General features: G+C 37.5%; 1 protein-coding gene across 1 annotated transcript; it reads right to left on the bottom strand.

Annotated features, from left to right (window-relative positions):
- Positions 1-6,911: 6,911 nt before the first annotated feature.
- LOC118437735 lies at positions 6,912-10,874 on the bottom strand. The gene is made up of 4 exons (XM_035857052.1): positions 10,491-10,874; positions 9,746-9,905; positions 8,758-9,312; positions 6,912-8,348 (listed from the first exon to the last, which is right to left on the bottom strand). The coding sequence occupies exons 3-4, from the start codon at positions 9,262-9,264 to the stop codon at positions 7,692-7,694; spliced, it is 1,164 nt and encodes a 387-aa protein (XP_035712945.1). The 5' UTR covers positions 9,265-9,312; positions 9,746-9,905; positions 10,491-10,874; the 3' UTR covers positions 6,912-7,691.
- Positions 10,875-11,722: the final 848 nt, after the last annotated feature.

Below are 11,722 nucleotides of genomic sequence, written 5' to 3'. Positions count from 1 at the left end.
GATAAGATTTTCCTCTCTTAATGTTTTTCTTTCATATCTTGACGTGAGGGTTTTCACGTGCTCATTCGATATTCAATGGATGGTTACGCTGGGCTCCACTGGAGCATTTTCGTTTTTGCTTCCTCCGCCATCCAGCTTTGTGGTTACCTATGAAAAAACCAGTAACTAGAAAAAATAACAAAATTCAATAGTCCAAAATTGTAACAGTCATCCTGACTGTTTTGCCCCAAGTCCTCGGTTGGATAGATAATAAACCGTTACAACGCATGTAACCAAGGGGTGAAAGGAGTGTCATACGTCAATGTGAATATCAAATTGTTCGAAAATTTGTTAAGATTGACACTTCTGACGTGTTTTCGACTTTTGTGTCTTATTTGTGTCAAATTTAACAGTTGATAACCCTTATGTGACCTTTATATGACCTCTGAGGTCAAAATGGAGGACACCATTGAATTCGGGGTTAAATTTCAGTTGAAATTGAAATAGATATGTCCTATGACCTTTACATGGCCGCTGAGGTCAAAATGGAGGTCACCATTGAATTTGACATTGAAAAATAGTTAAAAATGACGTGTCACATGTCAAAACTGACAAGTCACACTTTTTCGTCACTTTTCGTCACTGTGACGATGTCATCGTCACATTTTACGTCCAAACACAAAAGGACATGAATTTTCGAATTCCTCATTGAAAAATAGTTAAAAATGATGTGTCACATGCCAAAACTGACACGTGACACTTTTTCGTCACTTTTCGTCACTGGGACGACGTCATCGTCACAGGTGAGGATGTCACAGTGTCCATCTTCGAACTCGTCCTGTCCATTGACGTTAGGAGTTTACGTTCAAAATTTCAAGTGTCTTTTCGTTCAAAAGTTATCGGAGCTACGGACAGACAGACGGACGGACGGACGGACGGACGGACAGACAGACGGACATAACGATCTTATAAAGGGCTTTCACCCCTTAATAAACTCAGTTTGGTTGCAACATCAGCTGCGTAAAGTCGTACTCGCTCTTTTGCACACTTTCACCACCATCGCATATTAGCATACAACTCGGCATCGTCTGCAGCCGCTACTGGGGCACCCACACCCACCGGTACGTCCGACAAAATGTGCTGCCGCAACTTGAAACTGCACTCTTTGTTTTTGATCATTACTTTCCTCCTCTGCAGCAGTGACGCCAAGCATGAGGCAATATTTAATTTTCGTGACTTGCTTAGGAATCTGAATGGCTGTGACCTTCAAATTTTACATTCTTGGGCTGGCCAAAAAAGTCAGGGCTGGCTTATCCAACTATTCTCCGCCCCGAAAGAAATTAGCTAAATCAATTTTCCCAGATGGCATTAATTATTTAAAAGTGGAGAGTTTTGAACATAAATATTCACTCATGTCCGAGTGACTTCTCGGTATTTGCCTAACAATCCTGACATGCGATATTTTGTTTTCATGATCCAGTTACTTAGTTACTAAATAACATATCAATATTGAGACAGAATTGGTTTGGTAACTTAAATGAATGGATTAGTGTTTAAAATTTATTTTCTTCGGTTTAGTAAATATTGCCGCATAAAAATTTCTTGGTTAGTCTGCTGATCTAAAATATTGGCATAAACTTGGCAAAGGTAATACACTTCTAGGTTTTTGATTTATTTATTGGAATGTTAGTCCTGCATATACATATGTATCATGGGTATTATTATTTAGTGGAATATTAAGGTAAATTTACACCTCGGCTGGTTTCTTCGCAAATAATTAAATTAATAACTTAGCCTTAGACTCCATTGTATTATTCGTGGGAGAGAATGTAAATACATAGGGGCACTAACTAATTTATCGACTTCTACGTACGGTATCATAAGCAACAAACTATTTAGGTAAAAGTGACTTTACGAAAACACAAAACACAACTACCTCATTATACATATCTTGTGGATTCAAATACGAACGTGGTTATCACCTTGCCTCACATCGCCTTAACCCGCGTCATTTAAACCTACTTTTGGATAGACAATGATGAAATTAATTCTTTACATTTGAACATATTTCTAAGTCACAACTCACACGGTTTCCTAACGGTCTCTACATACATCTACATTTCAAGAACCCCCAATCCGAACCCAGCATGGTCATCTTTTTGGTAGGTTGGAGTGTCCACTTACCTTTACTGTGAATATCCCGTGCAAGGAGAAATTAGAATCCGTTCAGATTATAGGAAACAATTCTGTCCTATAAGAAAATTCAAATTTTGCGTCGACTTCGCCGGGGTTTTTAATTCAAGCAACCATTTCTACTCTGAAAGCCTAAAAATTGCAACTGTTCAAAAAAGATGTCATTCGCCCTTAAAACAGGATAATAATTTGATCTCTTGATATTTATAGTCTTGACGTGGGAGATTTGACACCTTTCAAGTGCTCATTGAAAGGTCCCCACTTTCCAGCTTTGGCATCACCTAAGAAATAACCAGTACCTGGAAAAACAGCAAAATCCAATAGTCAACAATTGCAATGTTCCGCCACAACTTAGAGATGCACCATTTCTTTTTAAGCATTACTTTACTCCTCTGCAGCAGTGCCGCCAAGCATGAGGAAATATTTAATTTTGGGGACTTGCTTAGGAATCTAAATGGCTGTGACATTCAAATTTTATATTCTTGGGGTTTAAAAGAACCCCTTTTCTTTGAAGATTTAAACTTAGTGACCACTATGTTCATGCCGATGGATGATAAAGCCTTATTTTCTCATGCTAGACTTGGCACAGCTCCAGCAATGGACGTATTAAATTCTCGTGTCTCAAAGTGTCGATTGAGTTTCATTTTAGTTTCCACGAAAACAGATAAACCCAACGATGACTTTGCTGAACAAATGGGGTACTTGTTTGAGGTTGCTTCAAAAAATTATCTGTGTTAGAGAGATATCCGAGCTACACGAAGGAATTTAGTGTCAAATAGAAACGCAATTATTAATTTCGTATTAATCGGACCAAAGAAGAATATCTGGTTGGCAAGATTCACCCAGCCGACTTTTTGCTATCTTCTTTTAATTATCGTTGTACCAGGTCATAATTTTTAGATCTGTTTTCCGCCATCTTCAGCTAATAAATTTTCACATTTAGTCTCAGAAATTTCATGCCTTCCGGAGATACAGGTCAATGAAGATAACTTGGTTTCTACTATTGAAAATATGGGATTAGTGTTTGAACATTTTCATATTTTAGAGTCCAACTGGCAGCTCAAACCTTCCACAAAAGAGAAAACTACTGGATTCGACATAGCCATACAAACTTTGGTAGATCAAGTAGTTTTAGGCATATTTTTCAGATGGAACGCAACTATTGGGCAAGATTACAATGGAGCTTACTACAGATATATGGAAAAATCAGAATGATAAAGGTATATTTGGGAAACGATGTTGAATTAATATACACGAAATTTGAAGACTACCATTTCTTGACTTGTTACACCGAACCCTACATTTCATTCTATTTTTATTTTTCCCCTTTTCAATACAAACTCTGGGTCGTGCTGGCGATATCAATCGTCACAATCGTGTCAATAACGACCACAGCTGTTCATTACCTAAGGGAGAAGCAACACTTCTCCGCTTGGTTGTTCGTATTAGCCACGCTCTTTGAAGAGACGGGCTTCTTGCCTAGTAAGATCGAAAAACACACTTTCTTCCGATTCACGCTAGGAACATGGTGCCTCATGAGTGTCATTTTAACAAATTGCTACAACGGAATTATGATTACGGAATTAAACGCGCCACTAAAGTTATTTCATCCAGACACTTTTGACCACTTGCGTTGCCGCCAAAATTATATGGTGGATATAGTGGAATACTACCATATAAAATTAACCGCTAAAGCCAACGACTCTCGGTACGGAACCAAACGCTATGCACAGTTATACATGACACACAAATGGTTTTGGTCGTTTTTAAATCCGACATACTATATTTATTATATGGGACGTCAAGGTACATACACAACATTGCACGACGTTAATACCACTTTGGTATCCAATAAGTGTTACAGCTTATTATCTGCGTTCCGAAAAAGCCGTGGGGGGAAATTGATGCCAGAATTTTTAATTGATATGATTTTGTTAGCGAGGAAATTTCACAAGAGTCCATTGAAGGAAATTACTCGATCAATGCCCTATTCAATTCTGAACGTTTTTAATTCAAAACATTCTCATCATCCGAAAGAATTCAGTTATTTGTCAGATAGCGTAAATAATTCAATCTTACGCAGTAGAATAGAACAGGAAGTCGTACAGTGTGGGAAGACCGTATTCATAGCGAAACTCTCTGAGCTGAAATTGGAATATGAATTCTTATCTAGAATGTATCCAAGGACAAAATTTTTCATTAGTTCGAAAGGGGTGCTAGGTAATCCGAGCGGTTGTATATTTATACACCCGTGGAGATCTCGGGTGGCTAAAGGCGTTCAGAGTGTAACAGAAGCTGGGATATTGCGATACGCAGAAAACCAAGACATGGCAAAGTTCAATTTTAAAAGAACACCAGCCATGGAACAACCAGCGGGTGCTAAATCTATTAATATTGCTACCCTTAGCGGAGCCTTACTAACAGTGTTTATCCTAACGGGTGGCTTAATTTGTGCAACAATTTTAGTTTTTATTGTCGAATCTCGGAATTGTCATTTGCTTGGACAACTTCAGGGATCACTTAACTTGACGAGGTTTCGGATATGGAAGAACAAATTCTTCGGTGAGACTGTCGTGGCTACTATTTTGGTCCATGCCCAGGACAAAGGCAGGACCAAAATGTAATCTGTAAAAGTGTATTCGATATAATAATCTGGACAGCCCCATCTGGGATGTGGGAACCGCACAATAGTTTTACAAAAGGGTGCCGCCAATTTTCCGACTTTGTCTAGCAAAAAATTGTCAAGCGGAGCACCAGTTGACAATTTGACTGACAATGGAGACGCAAGCCATGTTCAGTACAAATATCTGTATTCATATATTTGAGTTCAACGAATGGCATGTGTAAATTTTTTGAAGGCTGAAATTCAGCATGATTCGAATGAAAGAAACTAGAAATATGTAAGTCTGAATGTTACGTTATTGAAAATTTTTTAAGTGTACTGACCTTGCAGAGTGACCACGTAAGGGGATTTCATAATTTAACAAATCCTCAGTTACAATTTCTCAACAAGTTCAAAGCCATCGAAACACCGGGTTGGGATATTTCCGATCTATCTACGGGATCTACGTTATTTAATTTATTTCAGCACGTAAATTTTGAAAATGCAACAGACTAGAAATTTCGAAAAATTAAAATTTTTGAAAACGAGATTTTTCTTAAGTTACTCAATTCTGTGCAAAAATCTTTATGCATTTTTGAAACCGGATAAAAATTTTAAAATTTACCGCATTTCGATAAATCCTTAATTCGGGTTAAAATTTATTCCAAAATTTATTCCACTCAATTTCCGCCACGACCGAAATAACTCTACCCGTATTTTTACTTTTTCATGAAGACGCGTGATTTCGGTTGTAGCGGAAATTGAGTGAGTTCAGAAAATTCGATTGAGTAACTTAAGAAAAATCTGGTTTTCAAAAATTGTGATTTTTCAAAATTTCTGGTTTGTTGAATTTTCAAAATTTTCAAAATTTTCAAAATTTATCAAAATTTGTGCGAGCAATTTGAAATCGGGAGAAAACCACTTCCTGCCCACCCATTCTAAGTTTAAACGAAATTATGATGGAATCGCTAAGCGTAAATCTGGATTTTTCTCCCTCACGAGAAAAATGTCACGGTGGAAATGGGAATTCTCGCTCACGAATCACTTCATAATTTCGTTTAAGCTGAGCATTATGAAAAATCCTGAAACACGTATTCAATTATTTGTGTAAGGTTACATAATTATCGTTATTTCGTCAAAATCGGAGCGAGACCGCTGGCGTCATCGCATTGTGAGTGTGTCTTTTATGGCTTGGGGAAGACGGGCTTATTGGCTCTTATATAGATAATTATTTTGTAATGGCCGGTGTCAAACTACCTGTTTTTTAGTATTGACCGGTTCCCAAGATAATAGTCTTTACTATTAACCTGTTTTCAAGAATGGTTCAGCCAGTGTGAGTCCAGGTCTCGCAGATACTGGTCGCATGTTCCATGGGCTGCTCAAAGCCCATCTTAAAACTGTGTTGGAGTACTAACTGTTTTCGGTGGTAACCACTTTTGACCTAACCGATTTGTAAGGTAGCAGTCCGGTTCACGCAGCCAGTGAGCGTCTGGGTTTCGTAGAGGTTGGTCACATGCCAGGTAAGTTCCTCGTCAATGGGCTTAACCGATTATTATTGGTTAACCAATTTAAGTATTAACTCATTTAAGTATTAGCCGATTTAGGCCTAAACTGAGTTAAATTTCTCCTTGTTTTATATGTTTTCAGCCATTTGACGTCTGGACGAGATTCTATATAAAATACTTGAAGCTATAAGAATAGGTCAATCTTTTTTTTAAAACCTGGTATTTTGGTTAACCGTTTCTTGTCTCCATCATCAGAATGGAGATAAGCAAACACGTGAATTTGATTGAATTTATACGTGAAGAAACCTATTGGAACTATCTGCTAATAATTTACTAAATTTATGAATTTGCGTGATTTTCAAGAATTCCGAGATCTGCAGGAATTGCACGGGTGACAGTATGGAAGCCCAGACAGTTTTAATGAATACGAGATCATTCCTCGTAGATCGTTTCCTTGGGGTGTATGTAGACACATTTATCTATTAAAATTGGGCGTGTGCCTCCCAAAATGTTTACAAGTATTTCATAAATCCGATTTCTTGGCTACATTGATTTGCAATTTTGAATTATTCTCGGGATCAGCCCGAATTCATGATCACAATTATTATGCAAAATAATTTAAACTTTTTAAATTTAGTTATTTATTATTTATGATTTTGGTTTATTTGGAACAACTCTGCCAACAGCACACTGTACGTCCCAATAGAAAAATAGCCTACCTAAAGAACAAAATTCTTGGTATATAGTTTATTTATACAAGGATAAAACGGCCAAACCACCCATGAGCAGAAAATACTTGGACGGATTAATATATATTAATCCGTATATATATATAGGATTATGATCCCTTTACAACGTTAAAAAAATTCCTTATCAACCGCAAAAAAATTTCATCCTTAAAAAAATCCTTATCACGCAAAAAAATCTTTGGCAATGATTCAAAAATACCTTCCCAATGTTTCAAAAATCCATTTGCAACGGGAAATAAATCCTTAGCAACGTTAAAAAATTCCTTAGTAACGTCAAAAGATTTCTTTGCGACGTGAAAAAAATCTTTAGCAATTTCCAATTGATTTCTTACCAAATTAAGAATTCGAAAATTGTTATGGTCACATTACAGAGTTATTATCGCTGTTAGTTGACAAGGGAATTGTGATGGAGATTAAATATATATATATATAAGCAGTCATATAAATCGTATCTATGCCTAATATATGCGAAAATTAAAATATTGCAAAAAAACGTATCAAAATGAATTTGGGATATTTCAAGACGTATTTCTCTGGGTATGGACGAGGGGCATTCATGGTCAATGGGTATATCTTGAACTATGTTCCTAAAATTTTGTACATCTGAAATTGCGACAATTCTACATAAAGGTTATGTTAAGTTTTAAACTCTATGGAGTAGCTTTAGCTTATCGAGGCTAGTTTTGCATTCGGGTCAGCCTCCAATTTCTCATAAAATTCAATCTCATCTGCATGCAAACCTAGCTCGTTTATTTTTACCCCTTGAGTAAAGTCCCCGTGTGCGGCCAAAACATCTCTTTTGAACACTCGCCACCACTTTCGGACATTCGCGGCATCCTTCTCCCCTGTATAACAACGGGCTAGGTTTTGAGATTGGAACGGAGAGCTGAAAACTAAGGCATTGTTGGCACAGACGGAGTGCATTGCTTCCAGGATGAAGATAGATTTCTCACAAATCCTTGTGAGTTTCAGGAGAGCGTCAACTTCAGGGGAGAGAAGCGCCACGTTTAAATCCCGTTGCAGCTCGGGTCGTAGAGCCGCGATTTTACGGACACATTCCAAACTTATGTCTAGGTTTGGATTTCCACTGTTGAAATTCTGTCGTATAAGTTTGAGCAGGTTCGATATTTTGGCGGGAACTGGAGATCCCTCTTCCTCGTCTTTTCGTTCCAGCTGACACAGACGACACTCACACATGAAGTTTCGTGCTGCTATTACTTCTCTTCGTGCTGGATGGTTCACTGGCCAGTAGGTGATGGTCACTTCTTCACCTTCTCGAATTTTCTTCACGGCTCGAACAAACATCATGTCTCCGAACAGCTAAATAGAGTAAAGAGTGTTCTAAGTTCATATAGCCCGTAACATATTTATTGTGTTATTCGTTGTGTATTATTCTCTCGTTAACTGGGTGACAATATTATCACCGTTGTACGTACTATGCTCCTCTACCGCGAGTAACATTTATAGTAATAATTAATCAGCAGGTTATTATATCCCGTGCTGGTAATAATTTTGTTACTAGCACGTTGACAATCGTGGTAGGGCAAAATTTAGCCTCTGTGTATATGTACATTATCATAGGGAGATAAATTATCACTACGACGATAGAGAAGTATAGTACCCCAGTAGGAGGCAATATTTTGAAAAAATGAGAGTTTACTTCGAGATACCGCGGCAAAGTCAATTTATTGTTTCACACATCAGGTACTAAATATACTATTGGACTCACCTGATAGTATGCGTTGCTGTCAATACAGCTGTGATTAAAATAGGATGGCAGGATCCATAGAGCACAAAGGTTTTTACCTCCGGCTGTCGAAGCGCTCAAATTCTCCTCACAACGGAAGGAGTTAAATTTCATGACAGAATGTAGGCCTTTCGTTAGATCGTCATCTGTTTTCCAAGGTTTGCTCTGACTATCGGTATCATCTCCTGAGTACAGCTTTTGAATTTGTGGCCGGAGGGATGCATCCATTTTGAGCTTTTCAAAAACACGACCTTCGCAAGTGTTAGAATTGTCCCATTCTGTCGTATCTGGAATCTCGTTTTGACCCCGGAAATGTATCGTGTCTTGGTCAAATGCTATCTCAAAAGCCTTTGAGCACATAATTAACTGTCCCATATTTATTTTTTCCTTGACCACTAGTCCGCGTCCCTTTCCTGAAATTCGTTTTATTTCAACAGGTCCGAAGTACTCGGCGATGTCGTGCCGTTTTTCTCGATCCAGGGTGTACATCTCGGCAATGTCGTAATGGCCCAAGGACTGTTGCACGAGTTTTGTGGCCTGTTTGTAATTAGAGCAGAATTTAGTAATGAACTCTCTAATTATAATTTGGCCAAAAGTTTCAAATCTAACTAAAAAGTGACCAATACAAGAATTTGGACGAGCTTTATGAGTAAAATTTATGCACTATCATGTAAAGAGGTACATTTGCATGAATTACACCACTAGTGTAGTATCCTATCAATGGACGGGCAAAAAGGCCCGTCAACCCAACATTAGTAAAGTTAGCATTCTTTTTCTCTCTCGTAGAGTAGAGGGAGAAAAGGAGAGTCTAAATTCTCAACTTAGCCACCGACCCAGCCAGCAGCGATAAGTAAAGTAGATTATGTACATAGAGCGGCTACTTTTTTGTTCGATCTTTTATAGCGCACACTTCTGCCTTTAAAATTCATAGATACTTTCAGCAGAGTATGCAAAGATTACCAACAGTTACCTGATCCAAGTCAATTCCTTCCACATGGGACTCGTTTTCCTTCAAGAAGTTGAAAGCATCCTTATATCGATTGAGACCCCACAAAGCCTTGATTTTACGATAGAGACATTTCTTATGGGTTGGGTTTGTTTGCAGGACTAGTTCCGTGTCTTGGAGAGCCCTATTCAATTAAGAAAAAACAAGTCAGATGTACATACTCAATTAAATTTATGTATTACAAAATTTATTTCATATTTAATTAGTTCTAATTATTGTGGGATACATATTCAATAATCCCACACTCAAAGTAATACGGTAGAGTCATATTTATATACTCCGCGAGAGTAATGATTTTGGTATAGACATAATACGAGTTGGTAGAAATTCAGTATTGGGCTGTGTAATAATTCTTTACCAAAAGTACCTATTCCAAGTTATGTTAATTTTATAATCAGGTACAGTGCAGTCTCACTGCGATCAGTAATGATTCGTTTGAATTCATTGCCACTCTTCTAATATTGCACGCTTCAATAAAAAAAGGTTGGAAAATTATTATTAATAAATAACTGAATTTACTTTCTCATGTTGGAATAGTGAATTAAACAAGTAAATAAATAGTCCAAAAAATGTGTAATCTGTTTGGGCCGACATGTTTTGACAATTTGTAAACAAAACTAGAAACCATTTCAACCACAAATTTACGACAATTTCCTAGTTTATGAAACAACAATTCTGTATGTAACAAACAATAAATTATTATACATACCTGTCCCAAAATCCAAGTTGAATCGATGCAGCGGCACGATTCGATAGAAGATCAATTCTAGATGGAGAAACTTCTAGTGCGTTTGTATATGTTCGAAAAGCCGCGCCAAATTCTGATCGGGAATAATACTGGTTTGCCTGAATTTTGAAAAACTCATCAATTGTCACTCCTTACTTCTATTTATATGCCGCTCACTCTTAAACACACCAGAAAGTAGGTAACAGGAAAAAAAATAAGTAAGGTACACGAAATCAAAATTAATACACTAATTATAAACTTGTCCACTATATTTATCTCTCTCTTAGAAGAAATAAGAGAAACGAATACGAACAATCGGCAGCTGCAATCCGTTCCACATAAAGTATGTAACTGGATAGGTAGATAAACAGATGGTCTAAAAAACTGGTCGTAACGGTTGTTTTATGCTGTGCACATATGCCAACTTGTGTCCCAAAAATTGCCCACATTTACTACTTCGGGTAGGCACAAAAATTTCCAGGTTTGTGCACCCCTCGGCTGTACGTATGTATGCATAGACAGGATATGTAAGGCTCGAGCTGTGAGTGGAGTTTAGTTGCAAGGGTAGGTTGTTTGCTATCGAGAAAAAAATATGTATGCATACGCGTTGACCCAAAAGTTATGAACTTTAATATGATGAAAGTAGTTTGTATTAATCCTTGACCTCATGGTCGCATCAGGAATGAGCAATCTCTTTGAAAACATTTCATCGTTTTTAACTTTCGAGGGGTCAATCGATACGAAAGATATTTTCTTATTGTGCTTATTTGCAGTTGACATTTTCGGATTCTCCATACTTTTTAGCCCGAGTCAGGGCTTATGTATGTACCTGTCACGTCCGTCTGTCTGTCTTGCAGTAACTGTCGTAAAACTAATCCGATTGACTAGAAATTTTGTTCGTATGTAGCATAGGGTAAGCCAGGAGTTATGGTGGAAAATGGGCGACATCGGTCAAGTGGTTGACCGGTGGGGGTCATCGGAGTGGGTGGGGTCTTATGCACCAAAATTTAAAAGCTGAAATTTAGTACAGAGGCTGATAATGGTTTCTAATGAAAGAATATAAAGTAAAATTGTAAAAATTTTCATCCCAAGGGGGTGACCCATACTGATTTTGAAAACTCAGCCAATCGAGCTGAAATTTATTACATACGTTGTTAATGACCCCTAATGGAAGAACATGAATCGAAATTAGGAGCATTTTCATCTGGACAAAT

This window comes from Folsomia candida, unplaced genomic scaffold (assembly GCF_002217175.1).
Source record: "Folsomia candida strain VU population unplaced genomic scaffold, ASM221717v1 Fcan01_Sc016, whole genome shotgun sequence".
Lineage (NCBI taxonomy): Eukaryota > Metazoa > Arthropoda > Collembola > Entomobryomorpha > Isotomidae > Folsomia > Folsomia candida.
The sequence above is the reverse complement of the archived record's forward strand: the minus strand, read 5'-3'. Positions and strand labels throughout refer to the sequence as shown.

Coding starts and splice junctions, on each gene's coding strand:
- LOC118437735 (XM_035857052.1), bottom strand. CDS start 9,264: ATGTACACCCTGGATCGAGAAAAACGGCACGACATCGCCGAGTACTTC. Junction 8,349..8,757: donor ACAGCAACGCATACTATCAG/GTGAGTCCAATA, acceptor TACTCTATTTAG/CTGTTCGGAGACATGATGTT.